A 26,982-nucleotide genomic window follows, 5' to 3' on the forward strand; every position below is an offset into this window, starting at 1 on the left:
TAGATTTTGAAATGAATAAATTAATGCCCATTACGATTTAAGTGGGCTTTCCCCTAAGACCTTCAGGTAATCTGCTGAACGAAGGCCTTCCCCACAGTACTCAGAAGTGAGATCCCACAGTAGTTGTTACAGCCAAGGTGGTTGCCTTTGTTCTTGTGGTCAAGAATGTTGGAGTCGTGAATGTCTTGTGGCACGGATCCTTGTTCCCAACACTGCAAGAGGAGAGCTTCATCTGCCTCAGCTGCAACAAAACATGTCTCTCCCATATCACAGCCACAGTAGGCCCTGCAAACTTCCTGCAGTTTGACTTCACCCCCAAAGGTGCACTCCTCCATTGTCTCCCGAGATAGATAGATGCCAACAACTAGGTATAGGTAGAGGATTGCAGCCTTAAGGTGTTATAACTATTTTCAGCCTATGCTTAATTAAAATTGCATTTACTCTTCATGCAGAGATATTTGATTATCTGCTGTGCTAGCCATCTATCTATCTATCATCTATCTATGTGTCTGTCTGTCTATCTATCTACCTAGTGACTTTATTCACTGCAAAGAGCTATGGGCTCATTGGTGTGGACATGAAAATTCATGGTTAGCTTGGCACTCCATATGCAACCCAGAGTGCATCATTCCATTAGGGACCGAGTTGTTAAATGCATTTCTTTCTTCTTGGTCCTTGGAAGAAAGTCATGTTTCCATGACAGCAGCTGTGAACATTTCTACATAAAAGGGATTTCCCTGCAGACTGCCTGTTGAAACTTTTTTTTTTTTAAATGGCTGCTTACTGTTGGAATTCTGCCTGGGTCAGAGGAATGTGCCACAGCGTAGGCACCGGCAGATATTCCTGTCGACCTCCCCGCGTCTCCCAACCTCTGCTGATAAGCAGGCGAGGTCCGGCGATTCTTCTCAGATGTATGAGAGGAACACACCGTTCTTCCTCTCTCCCCTTTGGTGTCCCCAGGGAGGGGAAAGAAGCAGACAGAAAACTATTTACATCATTTATTTCTGCCTCTTACATCAGTACAGAGAATCATGTCTGCACTCAACAACAGCAAGAAAGAAACTCCTCCCAAGTACATCCAGTACGGGTCATATGACACACACACACTGAGCTAACATCCGGTGCTCAGTACAGAATGGACTGCCCCTTTGTTCCCATGGCAACAGTCACAAACATCCTGTCTGGCTTTCCAGCCACAAGCAGCTGGCTGAGCTGCTAGAGCCTTTGCTTGCTGCAGCATTGGTGCTTTATGGTAACATACTCCCCCTAAAGTATCAATGTGTGCTGCGAGCAAAGCGTCATCCAGAGAAGAAAACAAACAGTTGTTATATTTATAACATTCCCCTGTTGTTTCAGTTCCACCCTTGGAACTACCCGCCACTGGTTTAACCAATGTACCTCTCTGGTTGTGTGACTTCGCATTATCTCGGTTAACAACTCTCTGTTGTGCCTTTGTCTCTGACTCAGACACAGCTTCAATCTGTCCTTGGTCGTTTACAATAGCAACATATGCAAGGTTAGCAAACTCCTTTGAATACTTCTTGGGTGGTACACCCTTCGTTGCTCTCTCAGACCTACGTAAAAGTTGCTGCTCTTCTCTGCTTTCTGGTTCAGCCTCTGAACTCTCTGGAGAACCAGTACTAAGCTTAATCAATGGTTCATCCTCCTCTTCTGAGGGTCTAGTCATTATGTGAGATTTCCTCTCAATGACTGTGACAACTGAGCTGTCTGAGCTATCGCTGTCATCATCAGTACTACTGAACTCAATAAGATCAAACTCATCATCATCATCATCATCATCAGAATCCTCTGTGGGAAATGCGTGAACAATCAACCTCTCCTGTTCAGGAGCACTCTCTAGAAACTTTGTGAGAATCACCTGACCAGATTCAGACAAAATTACTCTGTAGAGACCCTTTTCATAACCCACAAAAATGCCTCTGGCATTCTTTACTCCACCTGGAGCTTCTGTTCTCACATGAGACCCGAAAACCTTGAAATAGGCAACAGAAGGTTTTCTATTGAACAGCTTCTCAAAAGGAGAACATCCCAACTCTGTTGAGACCTTTCTCAACCACACATGAAGATAGGACGCTAGCGATTCGGCCCAATATTCATGTGACAAATGTGAACTCAGCAATTGCGCATTCATCCCCTTTTGCAATTCTTTGTTCACTTTTACACAGACCCCCCTGTTCCACGCTTCTTGCGAGACTGCTACTTTGTGGTCTATCCCTTTTCCATCCAGGAACTTCTGAAACTTCTGTAACAGAAAAATTTGCTTCTCATCTGTGAAAAGACAATCAATGTTAGCATCATGCATACTTTTAACCTTGTCACAAAACTCCTGAAACTTTTCTAAAGTTTCTTGCGGTTTCTCCATCATATAAACCCAAGAATAATTAGTGAAACAATCCACACACACAAGGTAAAATCGTGCACCGCCTCTAGATGGTTCTAGAGGACCAATCACATCAGCATACACCCGCTGAAATGCTCTGTCGACCTTCTTGGTCTTGGTGCTCACACTGGTCACTCCTGCAAGAGAGATTTCGTTAGAATCAGAAGAATTACATTTCATGTAATCACTTTGATCAAAAGTCAACAAATACAGTCCATCTTTCTCTTTGGCAGTAAGAAACAGTTCTCCATCTTTGTAGATCTTGCAGCTTTTAGCATCATAGGACAGTTTCAGTCCTTTCTTTGCAATCTGCGACACGCTCAGCAGATTAAATCTCAGTTCTGGAACCAGGTAAACATTGCTTATAGTCAAGTTCAGACTCTCAAGATACACAGTCCCAATTCCAGTCGCTTCCACCTCCTGACCGTTGGCCTGTTTCACAGTGAAGCTTTGCTTCTTCAACGTCGAAAACAGTCCTCTGTGCGGGCACAAATGTTTTGTACAGCCCGTGTCGATTATGAATGCGTTCCCAACATCTGGCGTGGTTCCTTTCGCCATCATAGCCTTTGCAGGTTTCACCTGGCACTTGGTACGGCTTTTGCCTGACGCCTGAGGCTTCGTAGAGCTGCTCTTTGCTCCTCTTGACTGGCGCGGCTTCTTACAGTTTCGCTGTAGATGCCCAGTCTGTCCACAATTGTAGCATCGGACAGCACTCAATGCTACTCCATGCTCTCCAGTAGCGTCGGCTGTGGGGGAATTAGAACTCTGTTCTTCCCTCCCCCTGTCTTTTTCTTCCAGTGCAGCAAGTCTGTCGTGTTCATTCAGGACCACAGCACAAACTCTCTCCGCGGTCAGCTGCGCGGCCGGTAGGGAACCAAGCTGACTGGCAACAACCTTATAGGTGCGGCTAAGGCTGTTTATCATCATGAAGCAAAACACTTCCTCCTGAAGACGGAAATTGCGTTCCACCATCTGTTGACGCAGAAACCTCATTTCTGTCAGGTGCGCTTGAACATCTCCATCAGGCGCAAGTCTCAGATTGGTCAATTTCTCAAAATACAGCAACGCTGAAGAACCAGCATCTCTCTGATGCGTTGTACGCAGCGTGTCCCATACCTCTTTCGCATTTTCTAAATGCTGAACATGCACCAATTGATCATCTGAGACACACAGAATTATAGCAGTCCTGGCCCTTACATTCTGTGACTCCCAACCTCTGGTTGGTGCTGCAGGGATGGGGTTTTCAATTACATCAAAAAGCCTCTGATTCTGCAGCAGGGCCTTCATCTTTACAGACCAAGATGAATAATTGTCATTGGTCAAGGGAGGTGGGCAAGGCAAACCTCACCCTTTCTTGGCATCCATCTTGAAGCCAAGCCTCCAGCTCACTGTGTCAAACAAACTGTAAAATCCAACAGTTGTTTTTTCCTTTCTCACGCAGCAAAACTGCAAGTTGTTTGTGCTTTTTGCACCTGGCAGCTAAACTCAGGCTGCTATTGAAAAGTCCCTTCCAAGAGCTCGTAAACCTTGTAGCCAAAACATTCTCTGGTTTTGTTTCGCTTTCCCAGGCTCACACTCAGAGTCCAGCCCCTTTGCCAGTAACTTTCCGTTACCTAGCAACAATGCATTTCAATAAGACATCTTATCTACCACAAAAATTCGTGGAATGCAGGCTTCAGCCTTCAAGCTGCAGGCCTCTTCCTCCCGGAGCTCTTGTTTTCTTTGAAACGCAGCTCCGTGAACCAGGGAATTAATCTTCCTGCGTTCACACTTTTAGCCCGAAATGCAGCATACCTTGAACTTTGTTGCTCTGGAAAGCACCTCTTCTTTCCACCAGCTGTCTGTTGAGCCTCTGGCATTTCTCAGACGCTTTTCTCTTCCTCCTTGGAGCAGAGGAGGACAATCCACCAGCCTCTCATGCAGATGTCCGATGAATCGCAACCATCCGAAGGCTGCCACTGTTGGAATTCTGCCTGGGTCAGAGGAATGTGCCACAGCGTAGGCACCGGCAGATATTCCTGTCGACCTCCCCGCGTCTCCCAACCTCTGCTGATAAGCAGGCGAGGTCCGGCGATTCTTCTCAGATGTATGAGAGGAACACACCGTTCTTCCTCTCTCCCCTTTGGTGTCCCCAGGGAGGGGAAAGAAGCAGACAGAAAACTATTTACATCATTTATTTCTGCCTCTTACATCAGTACATAGAATCATGTCTGCACTCAACAACAGCAAGAAAGAAACTCCTCCCAAGTACATCCAGTACGGGTCATATGACACACACACACTGAGCTAACATCCGGTGCTCAGTACAGAATGGACTGCCCCTTTGTTCCCATGGCAACAGTCACAAACATCCTGTCTGGCTTTCCAGCCACAAGCAGCTGGCTGAGCTGCTAGAGCCTTTGCTTGCTGCAGCATTGGTGCTTTATGGTAACACTTACATGTAACCTAATGGAATGCTGAAAACTTTACTCTGCAGAATTTAGCAAAAGAATGTTCCGAGCAAAAGGGTAAGGATGAGGGAATGTGATACCAGAGCGACAGAGCCACGGTCTGTTATCCAAGAGCTTCAAGGTAAAGGGACCTGAAATATACTCAGAGTCGCAAAGTGATTTCATGCTCTTTATTCAGCTCATAGTGGTGAGGAGGAATGAATAAATGTCCCCTCACAGTATCTGCTTTATATACATTATTTACACAATGGGCTGCACATGATTGGCTAATTCTGGAATTCTACTGTAAGCCAATCAGGTTGTGGATTCACTTCTATCTGGAGCAGGATTGGGTGGTTCCTGCCAACCAATCATACTGCTGCATTGTTCTAGGACCAATCAGACTGCTGCATTCTGAATCCTATTGTTCTAGGACCAATCAGACTGCTGCCTTTTGGATCCTATTGTTCTAGGACCAATCAGACTGCTACAGTTTGGATCCTATTCAACTCAGTACATAACACCCCTCCCCTCTAAGTTCCAGTCCTGCCCGGGAGGTCGCATTCATAGTCCTCAAGGTATGCCGGCGGCCTACGTGTGCGTTGTGGCCTGGGGTGTTCCCTGGTCCGGGCTCCGGGTTCTGGCTCGTGTTCCAAGGATGCTGGCTGTGATGCGGCTGTTTGGTCTAGTGCAACCGGCTCGCTCAGTCGTGGTTCTGGTTCCGGTGTCCTTTCGGCCTCACGGGTCCTCTCTGTATTTACTGATTCTGCCTCTCCTGCTGGCCCCTCCTGCTCTATGGGCCTCACTGCCCCGCTGTTCCCTTGGGACTCCTCTGACCTGTCCTCCTCCTGGTTTTCTCCCGGGAATCGTCGCCGTATCTGGTCGCAGTGGCGGCGCCAGCATTGCCCCCCATCCGTTAGCACCTCGTACGACACGGGGCCAGTGACCCTGGTGATTGTGGCGGGTACCCATGCTGGGCCTGCCCCAAAATTCTTTGCGTACACTGGGTCCTGGGCCTCGAAGGTCCGGGGGTTCCTGCCTTCCCCCACCACTACCTCATCCTGAGCTCTATCGGGGTGAAGGCGGTCCAATCTGATTGCAAGGCGCCGACCCATTAGTAGTTCAGCGGGGCTCCGGCCAGTCGTTGAGCTGGGGGTGCTGTGCTGTGCTAGAAGGAATGTGGCAAGGCGGTACTCCCAGTCCCCTTGCGTCATGCGGCGAAGGGTGTCCTTGGTGGTCCGCACCATGCGTTCTGCTTGGCCATTGGTGGCAGGGTGGAACGGCGCCGAACGGATGTGGCGGATGGCGTTCTGCGCTGTGAAGGTTTGGAATTCTCCTGACGTAAATGCAGTCCCGTTGTCTGAGACGAGAGTGTCAGGGAGCCCGTGGGTTGCAAACAGCCTGCGTAGTACCCGGATGGCTGCGGACGTGGAAGTGGACGGTACCAGTGCAACTTCCAGCCATTTGGTGTAGGAGTCCACCACTATGAAGAATGTTTTCCCCTGAAAGGGGCCAGCGAAATCCACATGCAGGCGTGACCATGGTGCTCGGGCGGACTCCCAGGACTGGACTGGGGCCCTTGGGGGATCTGGGCGGGATTCTTGGCAGGCCTGGCAGTGTTTGACCCAGGCCTCTATCTCTCCATCGATCCCCGGCCACCACACATAACTCCTGGCAAGGGCCTTCATTCTTACTACCCCTGGATGTGTCTCGTGTAGGGCTGTGAGGACCCTTTTGCAGAGGGGCTGGGGAACAACGACTCTGCTTCCCCATAACAGGCACCCCTTGTGGGCCGACAGTTCATGTTTGCGGGTTGTGTAGCCGGCGAATTCTGGCCCGGGGCTGCTGCTGGGCCATCCCCTCCACACCCAGTCCAGGACCCGGGAGATGACCCTATCTTTCTTGGAATGGTGTGCAACTTCTTGTGCCTGAATGGGGCGGTCGGGAAGCAGCTCCAGGCTCATAACCTCTTGTGCAGGTGCTGGGTCAGGGCCTGTTTCCGGTAGTGGTAGCCTGCTGAGGGCGTCCGCATGGCCCATCGCCTTCCCAGGTCGGTGAATCAGTGCATACTGGTAGCTGGCAAGGAAAATCGACCACCTGAGGACGCGAGGAGACAGCACTTGGGGGGTCTGCTTTTCGGGGGCAAACAAGCCAAGCAACGGCTTGTGGTCAGTCACCACGGTGAAGGGCCGCCCGTACAAGAAATCATGGAATTTTTTTACTCCCTTTACGATTGCCAGACCCTCCTTGTCGATTTGCGAGTAGTTCCGCTCGGTTGTGTTGAGTGTCTGGGAAAAGTACGCCACCGGTACCTCTCTTCCATCCGGGAGTTGGTGCCCCAGGACAGCTCCAATGCCATAGGGTGAGGCGTCGCATGCTAGCACCACCGGCAGCCTCTCGTCGAAGTGTGCCAAGACCGAGTTTGAGACAAGCAAGTCCTTGACTGCCTGGAATACGGCCTCCTGGCGCTGGCCCCACACCCAAGGGGCCCGCTTGTCCAGGAGTCTGTGTAGGGGCTCCGCTACCGCCGCCTTGTGGGGAAGGAAGGAATGGTAAAAGTTCAATAGTCCCAAGAAGGCCTGAAGTTCAGTCTTGCTCTTGGGCGCTGGGGCATCACAAATGGCCCGTACCTTGTCCCCAGTCGGGTGGACCCCTTCTGCGTCCACCATAAATCCCAGAAAGTCCACCTGAGGCACTCCTAGTAGACATTTTTCCCGCTTCACCTTGAGACCCGCCGTCTGGAAACGGTGCAGAACGGTGCGGAGGCGGTCCTCAAACTCCTCTGGTGTGGGGCCGGCAATCAACACATCATCGAAGAAGGGGGTGACGCCAGGAATCCCTTTAAGGAGAGAGTCCATTATATTCTGGAATATGCCTGGTGCCACGCTGACACCGAATTGCAGCCGCTTTACCCTGAACGCTCCTCTGTGCGTCACAATCGTCTGTGCCTCTGCTGTGGCCTCATCTACTGGCAGCTGTTGATATGCTTGGGCCAAGTCCAGCTTGCCAAAAATTTTCGACCCAGCCAGGGTGGCAAGGACATGGCTGACCACTGGCACTGGGTATGCGTGGGCCGTGAGGGCCTTGTTTATGGTACATTTGTAGTCTGCGCAGATGCGGACCGAACCATTAGGCTTGACGGGTGTGACGATTGGGGTTTCCCAGGGAGCATTAGGCACCGGCTCCAGCACTCCTTGCTCTACGAGTCGGTCCAATTCCTCGTCTATACGGGGTTTCAAGGCGAACGGGACCCGGCGGGCCTTGAGCCTGACCGGTCGTACTGCGGGGTCAAGCTGTAGCGCAATGGGGGGGCCCGTATACTGTCCCAATTTCCCATCGAAAACCCCTGGAAATTCCTTGCATATGGCGTCCACGTCCACTTGTAAGCTAGTGTGGTTCACCCCGGTGACAGCTAGCCCCAGTGGTCCAAACCATGCCAATCCCAGTAAGCTAATGTAGGGGCCCTTGACCACAAGCAAGTCCAGTTGCCGCGTCCGCCCTCGGTATTGCACCCTGAAGGTCCCCACCCCCATTGTGGGGACCTTACGTTTCTGGAAGTCCCGGAGGGTGAATGGGGCCGGCCTGAGTTTGGGACCCCCAGTGGGACACAGTTTCCTTAAGGTCCTTGCCGAGATTATGGATAGAGTTGAACCCGTGTCAAGCTCCATGCGGCATGGGGCCCCCTCTATCTGTACCTCTACATAAATTTTCTCTACGTTGGGGTGGGGCAACTGGTATACCTGGAAGTCCGTGAGCTCCGTCGAGTTGCCTTGGTGCGTTGGGCCCCGGGACCTGGGCTCTTGGATTGGTCATCTGATGCCTGGTGTCGGGTGGGCCGAGCCCGACACACCCGGGCGATGTGTCCCGATTTTCTGCACTGCCTGCACTCTGCGTTGCGGAAACGGCAGGTCCTCCTCTCGTGACTCTCCCCGCAGCTTGCGCAGTTCCCTCCTTCTCGTCGAGGCAGCTGTGGTCTGTGCGCTGCTTGAGTGCGCTGCTGTACTCGGTGCACCTCCTCCCTGTCGGATCCTGAGTCGTCGGTGAGGTCTTCATGGTGGACCCTCGGTTGGGATGGCAGGCTCGGCCGTGCCTCTTGGGTCGACCTCTCGGCAGCTTCTGTTGCCAGGGCCTCCTCCAGAGCGACCTGGAACGTTAGGTCCTTCTTAGCGTAGAGGCGCCGTTGCAGCTTCTCATCCTTCAGGCCACCGACGAGGCGGTCACGAAGCATGTTCTCCAGCTCTGAGAAGTTGCAGAACCGGGCGGCTTGGCGGAGAGAGGTCACAAACCCAGTTATGGTTTCCCCAGGGGCTTGCCGCTTTGCGTAGAAGGCATTTCGACGAGCCACCACTGAGGGCTGCGGCGAAAAGTGCCCCTTCAGCTGTTCCATTATTGTTTTGTATGGAACAGTAGCGACGTCTTCAGGTGCAAGGAGAGCCCGGGCGATTTCAAACGTCTCCTCTCCGCAGACGCTGAAGAATATCGCCCTCTTCTTGGCGTCTTCTTCGTCGGTGACCCCTTTGGCTTCTAGGAGGAAGGTGAAACGGGAGGCGTACGCTTCCCAGTCTCCAGATGCTGGGTTGAATGGCGAGAAGCTGCTGTTGGCTGCCATTCTGAGTTCCTTGTGCCCCGGAGCTGAAGCCTGGATACACGGTGCGAGGCAGCGGTGCGGCAGTTGGCGGTGCTGCGGTGCTGTGTGTGGCAGTCAGCTCAGCGGGATCCCACCTTCGTCGCCAGTGAAATATACTCAGAGTCGCAAAGTGATTTCATGCTCTTTATTCAGCTCATAGTGGTGAGGAGGAATGAATAAATGTCCCCTCACAGTATCTGCTTTATATACATTATTTACACAATGGGCTGCACATGATTGGCTAATTCTGGAATTCTACTGTAAGCCAATCAGGTTGTGGATTCACTTCTATCTGGAGCAGGATTGGGTGGTTCCTGCCAACCAATCATACTGCTGCATTGTTCTAGGACCAATCAGACTGCTGCATTCTGAATCCTATTGTTCTAGGACCAATCAGACTGCTGCCTTTTGGATCCTATTGTTCTAGGACCAATCAGACTGCTACAGTTTGGATCCTATTCAACTCAGTACATAACAGGACCCCTGACCGTTAGGTCCACTCGCAGACGACTCTGGGGTTATGGCGCTCATCTTGCTTTACTGGCCGAGGGAGCCGGTGTACAGCTTCCAGTTCATGTGACCAGCATGACTAAGCCGCTTCTGGCAAACCAGAGTAGTGCACGGAAACGCCGTTTAGCTTCCCTCCAGAGTGGTACCTATTTCTCTACTTGCACTTTAACGTGCTTTCGAACTGCTAGGTTGGCAGATGCAGGGACCAAGCAACGGTAGCTCACCCCGTCACGGGGATTCGAACCACTGACCTTCTGATCGGCAAGCCCAAGAGGCTCAGTGGTTTAGAGCTTATACAATGGTAATTCACTCTCTTTCTACTGTGCATGGCAGGTTTAATGACTATTTGTGAGTCACAGGTCACCCTTTCCCAGCCTTTTCCTGTTTTGTTTCCTAACATGCTCCATTCTTCATTCAACAAACCAAAAAAGGAACAAGGGAACCAAAAATGAATTGCTGTTCTGTCTTTGGCAGTTCCGTGAATGTATTTATGAATGTAGAGGCCCAAGCTATGAAACATAGCATGTTTTTAAAGAGTCTGAATGAACAGAAATGCCCCAGGTTCAATCCCCAACATCTCCAGGTACAGCTAGGAAATACTGTTAGAATTCCTGCTCCATGATTGCAGTCATGGGATTGTTGTCTATCATATGACGGTATATGTTTTGACTCTGCAGAGTGGGAAGTAACGGAGACAGGATGTTTGTGTTACTGTGTTCCGTGAAGTTGGACTATTGTCCTTTGTTCTTTCTCTCTTTGCTGTCTGATGCTAGAGAGAGAGGGAGCCATGTTGCAGTGCTCCATGTGTGTTTATATGTAAAGTAGATTAGCCAAAATGCTGAGTTGCTGGGTTCTGTTACGCAAGCTGCCCAAACTCTGTGGATCCCTAAGTGTGCCGATGTCTGTTGGCATCAGTCGCTGTGATGTTTGGGCAGAAGAAAGCTTTTGAAGCTCCCAAACAATCAATCAGGAGGGAGAGAACATGCCATTCGGGCATGTGTCTCTGCCAGGGTCCTACTCGAGTGTAGGATGAGCTCCTGACAAATACCCCTGTCTGAACCTCTATGTCAGACTAACTTTTCCATCTATAAGATGCCCCCATGTATAAGACGACCTCTATTTTGGGGGACTCAAATTTAAGAAAATGGGGGGGGAGATGGCACAGATCTTTTTGTGCGGAGGATTACCCAGGGTTGTTGGGCTTTGGGGGGGGGGGATTGCCAAAAATCGCTCACCCAAATGCGTCACTATATCTGCCTCCCGTCTGTCGCATCGCCGGCAGAAGAGAAGCTGCCATTCGACTGCCCAAATGCCGGAGCATCAGCCAATCAACACCACCCATTGACGCAGCTCCCAATAACATGTGCAATAGCCGCTGACAGTCTCGGCAGCAACCAATCAAACGTCCATCCTATGCACTACCCATGTATAAGACAACCCCCACTTTTTAGCATGATTTTTATAGACTAAAACATAGTCTTATACAATGAGAAGTACGGTATAAGGTAGTCTCCCATGTTCTAACCACTTTTGCTATGGAGGAGTGTAGGATAGCAGCATCTCCTGCTCTTCCTCCTTAATAGTTGTCTCTTCTTCCCCAGTTTCATGATTTTACATCTTTTGCAGACTGTTTCATCCCAGCCGCGCTGGGCTCATTCTGCGTAGATGTCAAGGTGCCGTCTCATAATATATTTCACCTGACGGTGTCACTTTAAGTACAGCTGCTTATTTTAAAGCGTTGAGGGATAGCTGGCTTCTTTCTCCTCCTCCCCCCCCCCACTCCTCCCCCCCCACTTCAGACTACATTAATATATAACTTTTACATCTGGCCCTTTTATTTTTGCAGCTGTCTGCTGATGTACATCTCGAGCCTGACAGCAATGCTCCGCAGTGACTTATAGCCTAGCCAAATCGCTGTCAGACAGCAGCAACTTTGGTGAAGTTAATATACTTTTTTACAGTTATCAGAGTAGATTTAGGTCTTCCTGCTGCGACAGAGACGTTAAAAAAAAAAGTAACTGTAATATTTTGAAGACGAGGATGCTGTTAATCTTTTGAAAACAGAAAAAGGCTTTGTTGAGTATAACCCTCAGAAAGCTTAACTGAATGTTCTACCGCAGAACTGGGGAAGCTTGAATCCAGGGACCAAATGCAGACCTCAGGTTCTAGAACAATGGCTCTAGTACCGTGCTGGTACCAGTTCTGGAACAGTTCTGAATGGCCACATGCTCCTTGGGAGTTCAATGGAAATTTACTTGGTTTTTTCCTAACTTTTGGTGGTCATGATTAGACTGTTTTTGAGCCTTGAGTACACTTTGTTTTATAGTACTGGTTTTGTGGTTTTATTGTTGATATTGTTGATATTTTACTGTTACCTTAATTGTGTTCTGAGATTTGTATTAATATGACTATTTATGAGAACTGTTTTGCAGTCGCTTGTGACAAAAAATGGCATATAAACTTATTTAATAATGATGATGATGATGATGATTAAATAAACATGAAAGTGGCCAGATAATTTTCTATTTGCAAATAGCTTTCATCATGCAGCTTGAATATGGAACATTTTTGTTTCAGTGCTAGAACGCTCTGTAAATTAGGCCTGGTATCATCTAGTAGCAGAATATAGGGGCCAAATTTCCTGGTTAGCATTTACAGAGTACACTCTGCTCATTCATATGAGCTCTAGTTATAGTGCAATCAGATTACCGTATTTTTTTGTTGCAACAATATCTAGAAGAATAGCATTGCTAATACATTACAGCAAGAGCTCTGTGTCACCTTAAAGACTGACAAATGTATTTTCACAGTATATTTTATTTATCAAGTTCCTTACATTTATAACCCTCATGGAACCCAAGGTGTTGTGTATGTGGTTCCTGAGCAGTCTTTCTTCCAGATGCTAACCAGACCATGACCTGCAGAGCTTTAGCAAGGCAGCAACCTCGTGCCTAGGAAGAAATTATAGTATAAGTTTTTTTGGGACTAAAACCTATTTCGTCAGATGCATCTGACAAACCGGGCTTTAGTCCACTGATGCCTAAGCCATAATAAATATATTTGTTAGCATTTAAAGTGCCACAGGACTCTTTGTTGTTAACACTTAAGCTGCTCATAGCCCATTGTCCTATCTTGAAGTGCATGCTCTGGAAGGTACATAATGAAGATATCAGGAATAATCAGAATAGCACCCATTTCCACACTGAGAAACAGATTCTGTAAACATAACCCACATGACTGTGTTAACAGATTCATCAAAAGTGTTCCTAAAATAAATCAAATCCATCTCCATCTGCAGGTGACTAATTATTAAGAGCCAGCTTGTCTTTTCCCCCCAATAAATATTGCTTTTCGGCAAATTATCCTTCTTTCCTTTTCCTGTGCTGACTGATTTGTATTGTGGCTGCAGTAATAACACCTAATTTCCATATAGATTAAAAATTACCTTGAAGCCCATTTACACCCTGATGAGCAAAAGACAATACAACAAAATGCTGATATATGGGTTCCATTAAGCCCATGTTGCATGAAATATTAGCAAGACCTTAAACATCAGAGTTTACTTCCATGGGGTGCTTAGACAAAATAGACTTTCAGGTGCCATAATTGGGAGACTTCTAGTTTGGGGGTGACAGGTGAGAAGCCGTAAGGTGAGAAGAAACATCAATGCTCAGAGGTATGCGAACATAAGCACAAACAGTGCTTATCTATGTGCAGTATAAGTATGGAAATTTGGGAAACACTGGCTTGAGAGCGCTTCAATTGGAGAACAGCCTTTACCAAAGGTGTCATGGACTTTGAAGAAGCACAAACTCAGGACAAAAGGGAGAAACGAGCGAAGAGGAAGGCACCTTTGGCAAAACCTCACTGTGATCAGCTCCCTCCTGGAAACTTATGTCCCCACTGTGAAGGGACGTACTGATCCAGAACTGGCCTCCACAGTCACTAATGGACACACCACTAAGACTGTGTTCATGGAAGACATTCTTACTCGGCCACGAGTAATCGCCAAAGAAAGAAAGAAAGAAAGGATAATAATAATAATAATAATAATTTATTATTTATACCCCGCCCATCTGGCTGAGTTTCCAAAGCCACTCTGGGCAGCTCCCAATCGAGTGTTAAAAACAATAAGCATTAAATATTAAAAACTTCCCTAAACAGGGATGCCTTCAGAGACAGTGCCTTCAGAGACAAAATAAGAGACAGTGGTACATACGCTTCAGGTTACATACGCTTCAGGTTGCAGACTCCGCTAACCCAGAAATAGTGCTTCAGGTTAAGAACTTTGCTTCAGGCTGAGAACAGAAATCGTGCTCTGGCGGTGCGGCGGCAGCAGGAGGCCCCATTAGCTAAAGTAGTGCTTCAGGTAAAGAACAGTTTCAGGCTGAGAACGGACCTCTGGAACGAATTAAGTACTTAACCCAAGGTACCACTGTAGCTGCTTATTTCCTTGACATCTGATGGGAGGGAGTTCCACAGGGCGGGCGCCACTACCGAGAAGGCCCTCTGTCTGGTTCCGTGTAACCTCGCTTCTCGCAATGAGGGAACTGCTAGAAAGCCCTTGGTGCTGGATCTCAGTGGCTGGGTAGAATGATGGGGTGGAGAAGCTCCTTCAGGTATACAGGACCAAGGCCATTTGGGACTTTAAAGGTCAGCACCAACACTTTTGTGCTCGGAGCCAATGCAGATATCTCAGGACTGGTGTTATGTGCTCCCAGCGGCCACTCCCAGTCACCAGTCTAGCTGCCGCATTCTGGATTATTTGCAGTTTCCAGGACACCTTCAAAGGTAGCCCCACGTAGAGCGCATTGCAGTAGTCCAAGCGGGAGATAACTAGAGCAAGCGCCACTCTCGCAAGACAGTCCGCAGGCGGGGTCTCAGCCAGATGGTGCTGGTTGACAGCTGCCCTGGACACAGAATTAACCTGCAGCTCCATGGACAGCTGTGAGTCCAAAATGACTCCCAGGATGCGAACCTGGTCCTTCGGGGCACAGTTACCCCATTCAGGACCAGGGAGTCCTCCACACCCACCTACCCGCTGACCCCCCTGGCTTTAAAGGGAGATTCATTTAGGATATGGCTAGTTATGGTTATGCCCGGCGTGTGTGTTTCCTAAACCTAACTGGCTGGCTACTGTTGGGAGACATACCGCATTGCAGCTTGAACCTATGCTTCTTTCCTCAAAAGCAAATCTCACTAAGTTCAGTGGGACTTGCTCCTTAAGAAACAGGCTTAATATTCAAGTTCTAAGCAGAAAAACTGAACAAGATTGTAGCTGGACAGTTTGTCTGATCCAGTAAGGCAAGGCTTATATCCTTTGGTATTAGGTAAGTAGTTCTTCCTCTGAATTTTCCTCTTGATCAGTGTAGCTGATGCTGTATTCCATTGGCACAAGATCTAAAACAGACGCACGGTAGATAGGAGAACCATCGCCCCAGATTCATTTGCTTCCTGTAGTTGGCATCCTTCGTAGCTGTAAAACAGGGGTCAGCAAACTTTTTCAGCAAGGGGCGGGTCCACTGTCCCTCAGACCTTGTGAGGGGCCAGACTATATTGGGGGGGGGCAGGAATGAACGATTTTCTATGCCCCACAAATAACCCAGAGATGCATTTTAAATTAAAGCACACATTCTACTCATGTAAAAACACCGGGCAGGTCCCACAAATAACCCAGAGATGCATTTTAAATAAAAGGACTCATGTAAAAACACACTGATTCCCGGACCATCCGCAGGCTGGATTTAGTAGGCGATTGGGCTGGATCCAGCCCCCGGGCCTTATGTTGCCTACCCAAGCTCTAAAATAAGGTCCATCACCGAGAATATCTCCCTGTTCAGGATCTGACATTTTTAACAGAAGAAAGAAAACTGGATTCTTCATTCCCTCTCCTGACAATTGGTGTTGAACTGACCATACCTGTTGTTTCAATTTATATACCACCCTCATCAGAAGATCCCAGGGTGGTGTACAACATTAAAAACACATTACACAAATTAGTAGTAGCTTGAAACACAGCAAGGTTCCCAATGTTTCCCATCGCTGTTTCAAAGCACATTTTTACTTTGCTGTAAAAGTAAGGGTCACGAATCTCTCTCCCTGCCCCCGTGCACATTACTGGAACTGTTTCCCCATGCCTGTAACCCCCTAGCCTCCAATTCATCTGCCGTCATCTGAGCATGTGCAATGGCTATCTGAAGTGGACACACCTCAGCTTAACTGCAGCTTACGTTTTCAAATAGAAGGGAAGTTGGTTTGAGGGGAAACACACTAAAAGCAGTATTTCTCACGAAGCTACAGGCTACACATGGATTGTAGCTAATGTCAGGAGTAAAAAGGTAAAGGTAAAGGACCCCTGACAGTAAAGTCCAGTCGCGAACGACTCTGGGGTTGCGGAGGGAGCTGACATTTGTCCGCAGACAGTTTTTCCAGGTCATGTGGCCAGCATGACTAAGCCACTTCTGGCGAACCAGAGCAGTGCACGGAAATGCCATTTACCTTCCCGCCAGAGCGGTACCTATTTATCTACTTGCACTTTGATGTGCTTTCGAGCTGCTAGGTTGGCAGGAGCAGGGACCGAACAACAGGAGCTCACCCTGTCACAGGGATTCGAAACGCCGACCTTCCAATCAGCAAGCACAAGGCTCTGTGGTTTAGACCACAGTGCCACCTGCATCCCTATAAGTACTAAGTACTGTCAGGAGTAAAGTAAAGGTAAAGGTACCCCTGCCCGTATGGGCCAGTCTTGACAGACTCTGGGGTTGTGGCGCTCATCTCACTCTAGAGGCCAGGAGCCAGCGCTGTCCGCAGACACTTCCGGGTCCGCAGACACTTCCGGCCAGAGCCGCACACGGAAACCCCGTTTACCTTCCCACTAGTAAGCGGTCCCTATTTATCTACTTGCACCCGGGGGTGCTTTCGAACTGCTAGGTTGGCAGGTGCTGGGACCGAGCAACGGGAGCGCACCCCGCCGCGGGGATTCGAACCGCCAACCATGTGATCGGCAAGTCCTAGGCACTGAGGTTTAACCCACAGCGCCACCCACGTCCCTACTGTAGGGAGTACTTAGCTTCAAATACCTGTATCAGGATTGATCCCCTTGTGGATCTGCCAACGCTTCATCCAACTCTATCCCTAATCCTGTTAGGATCTGCCCTTTAACTCCCCATTTGTGGAACGCTCTCCCCAGGGAAGTTCAGCTGGTGCCTTCATTTTACACCTTTAGGTGCCAGGCAAAAACATTCCTCTTTAACCAGGCCTATAGCTGATTGACATCCATTGTCCTTTTAAAATATGCTGGGGGTGGTATTGGGTTGTTCTTGTTTTAATTTTTATTATGCATTTTGTGTTTTTCTATTCTGATTTTTGCGTTGGGAAGCGCCCCGAGGCCTGTGGTCACAGGGCAGTATACAAATTTAATAAATAATAATTAATAACAATAATAATTCAACTCCACCCCCACAACTAGCAGGAAAGCCCAGCACCAACAACTATTAAATAACTGTTTTCTGCATCTATTTGCTTTTTGTTTTCTTTCTCTCTGTCTTCAACCTACAAAGCTTCTCCTGTCTTATCTGTCAAGTTCTGCCTCACAGCCGCCGCCATCATTTGACACTAATAGGGCCTTGATTTGGAAGTTACTGGAAAGCATTCAATGGGCTTTGGACAAGGTTAAGAGGAATGCTTTTTCAAATCAGCAGCTGCTGAAGGGACACAACAGGAAATGCAAATAACGGATCCTCATTGAACATAATAAATGGCTTCTTTTCTAGAACCGGAGAGGTTGGAAAGAAAATCTATTCCCACATCCAAGTCAAATTAGATTTGGATGCTTATAATTATGGCCTAATAAATCTAACCAAATGGCACATTATAGCAAGGGAGAGGCGATGCGCTTTGAAAAGGAGGTTTGCAAAGGAGTCAGGTGTAAGGCTTCTTTTCATTACTATTATTGGTAATTACACTGAAGCGCTGTCCAAAATCACAGATTGTCTGCATGAGTTATGGTGATTGCTTGCTACCCGTAATCTTAGAAATACCGTAAGCTCACAGACACACACAGAAAAATGTCTAGGAGCAATAGTCCTTGAAACTCACTATTTTCCTGATGTTGGGAATGATGGTGGAAGTCAACAGATCACAGGTAACAAGGGTTCAAGGCTTGTCTCCCGATGGAGACAAGGATAATGTATTATAAAATAACGTTTGCTGTGCGGTTCCCCCTCCCCTTTAGAGTTCATTGTTCGCTGATTTGCAGAAGAAAGTTACAGATTAGACCAGGCATGGCCAAACTTGGCCCTCCAGCTGTTTTGGGACTACAATTCCCATCATCCCTGACCACTAGTCCTGTTAGCTAGGGATGATGGGAGTTGTAGTCCCAAAACAGCTGGAGGGCCACATTTGGCCATGCCTGGATTAGACTAACAAGTCCACGTCTGTATCTCAAAGCCTACCCAGACCCAAATTTTGTTGTCCATATTTGTTATAAAAGTTTTGTGGTTTTTCTCTGTGTTTTAATAATTATTGTTTTTTGAGTACAATCGTTTATGAACTGTTTTGTGGCTTTTTGCTGTGTTTTATCAACCATTTCATTTGTATACTGCTTACAGAGCTCTTTGATTAAGTGGTTTAGAAAATCACCGTATAAAATAAATTAATATTTCTGTTGTTGTTTTGTTGCTATCTTATTGTTATTTGAGGGGCATTTAACTTAAGTTTTACTCAAAGTAAATTACTGAAATTAATGGGCACGACAAATTCTTTGTCTGGGCTGTGGGCTCAGTTGAGCCCCCTTCTTTTGTTTTGCGTTTTTTAAAAAAAAAAAAATACATGAATTTCCCATCTCACATTTTGCTGCCAGCTGTATTTTCTGTTTCAAAATAAGATCTGCTTACATAGCAATCTGCCAGCATTTCTGTACAGGGTGTGCTAAATGCAGCTGGCTCCATATCTTACTAGCTTTGTAAGATCATGTTATAACCCTCCTCTTGTCTTCATTAAAAATAAAAAATTCATGGAAAGCTGTAAAAGCAGAGCGACTGCCCCAAAAAAAGAGTATATCCTGTAAAAATCATTTCTGTTCCTCTTTATAGTAATTTTTGGCAATTAGCAAATAGTGTTTGGTTTTATCCTAATGCGTTTTCAATATTTGTCTTGAATATTAGTTCAGCCTTGTCAAAATTAAATTGTCAAAAGCTTGTGCAAGTATCAGCTTGTTTTGCAATCCATCTGGCTTAGTTCAGTTTACTGTCACTCAGCAGGCTTGCCAAAATGAGATACTCAGCATAACTGAATTATCTCAGTAAGATTCAGGCTACAAGACTTTACACATTTGCCTGGGAGTAAGTCTCACTGGTCCCATCACCTCCTGGCAAATAGAAGGGGAAGAAATGGAGGCAGTGAGAGATTTTACTTTCTTGAGCTCCATGATCACTGCAGATGGTGACAGCAGCTACGAAATTCAAAGACGCCTGCTTCTTGGGAGAAAAGCAATGACAAACCTAGACAGCATCTTAAAAAGTAGACACATCACCTTGCCAACAAAGGTCCATATAGTTAAAGCTATGGTTTTTCCAGTAGTGATGTATGGAAGTGAGAGCTGGACCATAAAAAAGGCTGATCGCCGAAGAATTGATGCTTTTGAATTATGGTGCTGGAGGAGACTCTTGAGAGTCCCATGGACTGCAAGAAGATCAAACCTATCCATTCTTAAGGAAATCAGCCCTGAGTGCTCACTGGAAGGACAGATCCTGAAGCTGAGACTCCAATACTTTGGCCACCTCATGAGAAGAGAAGACTCCCTGGAAAAGACCCTGATGTTGGGAAAGATGGAGGGCACAAGAAGAAGGGGACAGAGGACGAGATGGTTGGATAGTGTTCTTGAAGCTATGAACATGAGTTTGACCAAACTGCGGGAGGCAGTGGAAGACAGGAGTGCCTGGCATGATCTGGTCCATGGGGTCACAAAGAGTCGGACACAACTAAACGACTAAACAACAACAAGAAGTCTCACTGGACACAGTGGGGCTGGCATCTGAGTAGACAGGCACAGGGATGCACAAACGGACTCAAGAATTCTGTTAACAGATGGCAGCCATTTTTTCAGAACTAACATGCATACTGTATAGATTGGGATGTTAAGCTTTGGGCAGTTTCAAGTGCACAGTCTTCTCATTAAAAAAATAAGCAAGTGATTTTCACAGTGGTGCAGCAATAAAACTGCTAGCGCATTTGCAAAGCGAAGCAACGGTCCAGCATGGTTTCAGATTGGACCCCAACTCTACAATTCTATACAAAATCTCAAGAAATCAAAAAGGGGTGTTCCCAGAAAGGGATGTTCCTTGTGTGGACAAGGGCTCTGGAGTAATGGTTCCATGTGATTAGGAAGTATCCTGGCATGGCAAAACTCTCTGAATTACATTGACTTTATTGCACTGGTTATTTTGTTGTTGCTTGCTTTACATGCTATAGTGTTTGATATTCTAGTGACTGCAACATTTGTTAATGCTATTGGGATTATTGCGGGCCACTTTTGAGCTCGACATTTGTTAGAAAAGCGGAATGCAAGTACTGTATTAAATCAACTCGAAATTTAGTTTCCTGCCTCCCACAACTTCTCAGTCTATAGAAGAGATATAAAAGTGATGAAGTGACTTTCAGGTACTATTTTGTGAACACTGGAATTGGAAATGTGAGCTGTTGTCCCATTCACTATACAGTGGTACCTCTGGTTAAGAACTTAATTCGTCCTGGAGGTCCGTTCTGAACCTGAAACTGTTCTTAACCTGAAGCACCACTTTAGCTAATGGGGCCTCCTGCTGGTGCCACTGTGCCGCCGCCGTGCAATTTCTGTTCTCATCCTGAAGCAAAGTTCTTAACCCGAGGTACTATTTCTGGGTTAGTGGAGTCTGTAACCATCTGTAACCCGAGGTACCACTGTATATAAGCCTTGAAAGCTTGCTTTATTTGTGTGTGTCAGGCCTGGTCAGCACTAAACCTGATGGAAGCATCCCAAACAGGCAAACATTTCCTGTGAGCATTAAGAAGCCACTGAAGCAAAACGTGATATAAAATGAGAAGTAGTGGTTCCCAAACTCACCCCCATGGGCCACTTGAAAATTGCTGATGGGCTTGGTGAAACGTGCACTGATATTTCGCAGCAATTGCAATGCATCGTGCTAGAAAGCTGCGTGGTTTTGACTTGCGTTTTTATTGCTTCCCTTACTTCATGCATTGTGCTGTGCTGCAATGCAATTCGAATTCCATAGCGTTGCAACTGTAATATAACAAAATGCAATATGAGAAATAAAAGAAGCAACAAATGCAATTGAAAAGCAATGTGAATATTTGAGGGAGAGGTGCCACGGATCACCTGGGTGAAACCGGTAGACCGGACCACAGATTGAACACTTCATTTAAAAGCAACAAACCACCTTTCGCGCCTGCGTGTTTCTTGCAGCGCTGGATAGGCAAGTGTCACGCCTAAGAGGTAAGGCTTTCTTTTCGATAGAGACTTCCGGCTCTCAATTACAGATGCTAGGATCCTGCATGCGTGGAAGTGAACCGAAATGTTAAAACGGGTTAAAAAAAAAATCCGGAGCTGGAAGGTCCTTTGCTTGAAAATAAATGCTAGCTGCACCCATGCGCTATTCTGTCAACTCTATCTGTTGAATGTCTCCCCGTTGTGCTGCAAGGCTGAAAATGCAGAGGAGCACCAACGACGGCGGGGACAAGCAGAGGGTCCTGAAAAACTCATATCCTCGGCTTTTGTTACTTATAAACTGGGGATATGATTATTGAAAAGAAAAAAAAAACCTCTGCTCGCTGTGTCGGAGCTGCTTCTTTCGATTCTTCCACTTCTTTTTTTGCAAAAATAAAAGAAATTGAAAGGGTGATGCAGCTTTAGCAGCCGCGAACAGATGCAGGCTTGTTCTGTGTTGCATCTGACCGCATGCAGAAAATGCAAAAATAAAAATAAAAAAATGCATTATAGAGCCGGAAATGAGAGGTGCGTGACACTATACTTTACTCTTGCCTTCCTTCCTTCCCTTTTTTTCTTAAAACGCGCAAGCAAATCTCTGGGATGCGCAGTACCTTGGACAGCGCGCACCCACGGTAGTGGGTTCCCCTCCCCTCTCCTTGAAGCTTTGCAGTCACAGAGACTGAGTATCCGATTCCATGTGAGCATCCCGCCCCCCGCTAGAGTCCCAGGGTGAGTGACTCTGCCTAACAGGGGCAGCTGCAACAGTGTCTCCCTTTGAGGGTCCCTTTCACAGCATGCATTGACCGGGAAAGCGAACCCTGGGAACCTCTGCACCCAGAGAGAACTACAACTCCCAGCACCCCAAACTACAGTTCCCAGGATTCTTCAGTGGGACCGGGGAATGTGCTTTAAATATATGGTGTGTACACCGATGGGGGTAGATCTGTAATGCAGGAGAGGAACTGGTTAGGGGGCTGGGTCAAGGGGCAGGCAACCTGTTTTTCTGCCACTCTGATGCCCTCCTGGTGTGGTTAAAGTACCATATCTCCCATCTTCTTCTTTGGTGATCACTCATAGCCAAGTAAGATTGCCTTACATAAACATGGTTTGAGTCCGTAAGTGACTGTGGAAGCCAATTCTGGATCCACACGTCCTTCCAGAGTGGGGACGTTGGTTTCTGGGCGGGAGTTGATCATGGTGTGGATTTGCCAAAGGCGCCTTCCTCTTCGCTCGTTTCTCCCTTTTGTCCTGAGTTTGTGCTTCTTCAAAGTCCATGACACCTTTGGTAAAGGCTGTCCTCCAATTGAAGCGCTCTCAAGCCAGTGTTTCCCAAATTTCCATACTTATACTGCACATACATAAGCACTGTTTGTGCTTATGTTCACATACCTCTGAGCATTGATGTTTCTTCTCACCTGTTACAGTTTCTCACCTGTCACCCCCAAACTAGAAGTCTCCCAATTATGGCATCTGAAAGTCTATTTTGTCTAAGCACCCCATGGAAGTAAACTTTGATGTTTAAGGTCTTGCTAATATTTCATGCAACATGGGCTTAATGGAACCCATATATCAGCATTTTGTTGTATTGTCTTTTGCTCATCAGGGTGTAAAAGGGCTTCAAGTGTGCCTTCCTCTTAGCATGTTTCTCCTTTTCGTCCTGAGTTCGAGTGTCTTCAAAACCCATGACACCTTTGGTAAAGGCTGTCCTCCAACTGGAGCACTTGCAGGCCAGTGTTTCCCAGTTCTCGGTGTTTACACTACATTTTTGTATCTCCCATCAGCTTCAGCTGCCAAGTGGGCAATGGTAAAGGGTGTTGCACAACTGCAACAAATACATATTAAAAAATTGAGTTGTATCAAAGGCTACTGAACGGTCTTCCGGAATGTTTTACGTTCAAAAAGTAAGGTACCACTGTTCAAGATTCTTCACTTAACAGTGTACATGTTAAATTTTGAATCCCAGAAGTGGTTTTCTTAGGGCACAGTGATTTGAAACAGCAGAGCTCATGCCTCATCAGCTCAAATCTACTTGCAGGCTAAACTCTTCCCAAAATTATATGTTGCCATTTTGAGATGAGAATCTGTTTTAATGCATACTGCCTTACAGATGTATATATTGCTGAAGATGTTATAAAGGTGTCCCTCATGTTGTATACCCTTGCTTGGTAATACATAGGCTCTCAGGGAAAATATCAAATGCTCTTTCACGTGGATAAACTCCTCAGCTAGGTACCATGACAATGTTTGTGGTGGTGTCTGTTTTTTATTTTTATTTTTAAATAATATTTATTAAAGTTTCAGAAAATACAAGAAATACAAAATGCAGAAAAAAGAATAAAGTTTTTAAAATATAACAAAAAAGTAAAGAATAAAAAAGAAACATACAAAATAAAACAGTTAAAAAGACATTAATTTTCCATAACCTATCTTCCCTACACTTATTTCCCCGGACCTCCTCATACCTCCCTTTTTTGTATTCCAGTTCAGTTTGTTAGTTCAGCAAATCCTTACCATTAAACTTTTACCCAATTGTAAACCTTTTTTCATATCTCTTAAAGCATTACAGCTAAAAACCTCTTAGTTTCTATCCAACATCCTTCTAAGATTCCTTAATTTTACAATATTTCTGTAAATAGTCTTTAAATTTCTTCCAGTCTTCTTTCACCGACTCTTCTCCCTGGTCTCGGATTCTGCCAGTCTGTTTTTTAAATCCAAAGAACAATAGTTAATATTCTGAACATTTAAGATAATGGGGGGAGATGGCACAAAGTTTCAAACTTTTTTGGGGGGGGGGGAGAATTACCCAGGGTTGTTGATCTTTTTCTAGGGGGGATTGCCGGAAATCGCTCACCCGCACAAGTCGCAAAATCCGCCTCTCATCTGTCCCCTCGCCGAAAAGTTGGCAATCACCCCCCCCCCACATTGCCACAGCGACAGCCAATCAACACCAGCCATTGACGCATCAACCAATAACACACCAAATAGCTGCTCAAACACCCACCCTATGCACTAGCCATGTATAAGACGACCCCCCACTTTTTAGCATAATTTTAAAAGAAAAAAACTTAGTACACAGAAACGTACGGTAGGTTGTGGATCTGGTGTCTTTTTATGTATGACATGGTTAAGATGTGCAGACATGTATCAGGACCTTCTTTTTAAAAAAGAAAACACCCCCTCAAAAATAAAATCCTACTGAAAACATACTGATTTATTCCTTAGGGAAGACAAGAACACTTTCAAAAGGCTGCCTCAGAAGGCACAGAGAGACTGGAAGACAAGGTATGAACATGGATTGCAAATTCCATTAATTTCAGTGAGTTATGAATGTGTTTGCTCCTTTCCTGCTGCATCATACCCATCCGAAGAAGGAGCTACTTTGGATTCTCCTGGATATTCTGGAAGCTTTGTATACGAGAACAATATCCATGAAGATGTGATAGGAACTCTGAGGATTCTGAAAAACTTAACACAGAGAACCCTGCCTATTTTGGAGCAAAGTAGAAATCTGATTAATATTTTATTCTCACTATATAAGGCAGTTTAGATGAATTTTGAGTCTTTTTAAAAAAAACAAAGGTAGTATCTTCCTCAGGCTGACTACTATCAGCCTCCTAACAAATGTAATTTTCTAAATAGAAAAAACAAAAAGAAAATGGTATTACAAAAAAAGGGAAGGTTTTTCTATGTTAGTTGTTTGTCAGGCAAAAGAACTGACAATGCAGGCTTCTTAAGCTATATCTGGCTGAGAGGGGGAATATTGTAGAGGACACTTGGGGAATAGTAATTAACAAGGAATGAAACCCCATATCTTTTCTTCTGATAAAGTGTTAAATGCAGCAGTAAATTTGTTAACTGCATTTAATCTTTTCGCAGTTTAAGTCCTAGATCTGTCCCAGGTACTTTCACTGAACAGTCTTAAAATAAAAAGATTATGAAACCAGTTTTTAAAATTGCATTCAGTTTTAAAATTATTTTCTTGATTTATTTGCTTATCTTTCTGTTGGTTACGGTTACGTTGGAACAAACCTGGAAAATAAAGTATTTGACTATTTCCCTATTACTCTGTTCTCTTCAAAAAAACAACAACCTCCCAGTCCTTTCATGTCACATTTTGTAAGTGCATGCTCTGCTTTTTTTTATTTCATAAAATGTTATTTATTGTCCAGGGCCAGAGCATCATTCCAGTGCTGACGGGGGAAGTTATTCCTATAATGGAACTCCTTTCATCTATGAAATCACAAAGTGCTCCAGAAGACATAGATGTAAGCCCTTATCTTAGCTGCATCATGAAAGGAAACAGCTCTTCCATTCTTCTCCTTTTTGATCTGCCTTCGGTAAAATAAATTACACATTGTAAATAAGAATACTTCTAGATTTTCGGGAGTGCCGAGTTAATACCAGCTTCCATCTCATAAGCATGACAGCACTTGAAATCATTTTCTAACTGTACTTGACCAAAACTGTATGCAGTTGTTGTTGTTTTTTACATGCAAAGGTTTATAAAAAGTGATTGGTCGTAAAATAGGGAAATGCCATAATGTAGGATCTTCAGGATGCTGGAATGTCTTTTACTGATGTGTTTTGACCTGGCAGGAATGTGGCCATGAACTCTAATAATGACTCTTTGTCTCCTAGATTGAAAGGATAAAAGGTAAAGGAACCCCTGACCATTAGGTCCAGTCATGACCGACTCTGGGGTTGCGGTGCTCATCTTGCTTTATTGGCCAAGGGAGCCCGCGTACAGCTTCCGGGTCATGTGGCCAGCATGACTAAGCCGCTTCTGGTGAACCAGAGCAGCGCACGGAAAAGCCGATTACCTTCCCGCCGGAGTGGTACCTATTTATCTACTTGCACTTTGACGTGCTTTTGAACTGCTAGGTTGGCAGGAGCAGGGACCGAGCAACGGGAACTTACCCCGTCACGGGGATTCGAACCGCCGACCTTCTGATCAGCAAGTCCTAGGCTCTGTGCTTTAACCCACAGCGCCACCCGCGTCCCAGATTGAAAGGATAGAGTGTGTGTAGACCAGGGGTCAGCAAGGTTTTTGTGGCTTGGGCCGGTTCATGGTCCCACAGACGCCACGGTGGGCCGGAGTGCTCACGCACGCACAACGCTATTTGCGGCGCGGAGGAGGTGTGCATCTTCCCATTGGCTGCAAGAGCTTCCTGCAGCCAATGGGAAGCTGGCCAGTGCTGCAGAAGGCGGTCCCCACTCTGCTCCGTGCCAGTTTAGCACGGCGCATGGAAGCCGACCCAGCGGGTGGCGGGGGTCCATGGGTCGGTTAAACGACCCCCATGGGCCGCTTGTGGCCCATAGGCCTTAGGTTGCCGACCCTTGGTGTAGAGGCTAGTCTACTGCACAAAGGTAAAAAAATTATATTGATTTCTTGGCACACTTTTGCCCTGAGCTCTGCCCACTTTTGGCATGTGTCACCTGGGAAATTACCCACGAAGGAGCGTGGCCATTGGTCTGAGAATGGTTTCCCACCCTTGAAATCTCTTGACTTGCTTGAAACATGATTAAGGCTCAG

The 26,982-nt window shown here is 46.4% G+C and overlaps 1 protein-coding gene across 1 annotated transcript in view; it reads left to right on the forward strand.

Moving 5' to 3' along the window:
• LOC308466276 (guanine nucleotide exchange factor C9orf72 homolog) overlaps positions 1–26,982 on the forward strand; it is a 115,052-nt gene that overhangs the window by 73,864 nt on the left and 14,206 nt on the right. The window contains exons 3-5 of the mRNA XM_080987036.1: positions 24,672–24,731; positions 25,619–25,786; positions 26,088–26,103. Coding sequence (XP_080843162.1) covers positions 24,672–24,731; positions 25,619–25,786; positions 26,088–26,103 — 244 coding nt within the window. The remainder of the gene's footprint in view (positions 1–24,671; positions 24,732–25,618; positions 25,787–26,087; positions 26,104–26,982) is intronic.

This window comes from Podarcis pityusensis (genome assembly GCF_964106645.2).
Source record: "Podarcis pityusensis genome assembly, chromosome: 17".
NCBI lineage: Eukaryota > Metazoa > Chordata > Lepidosauria > Squamata > Lacertidae > Podarcis > Podarcis pityusensis.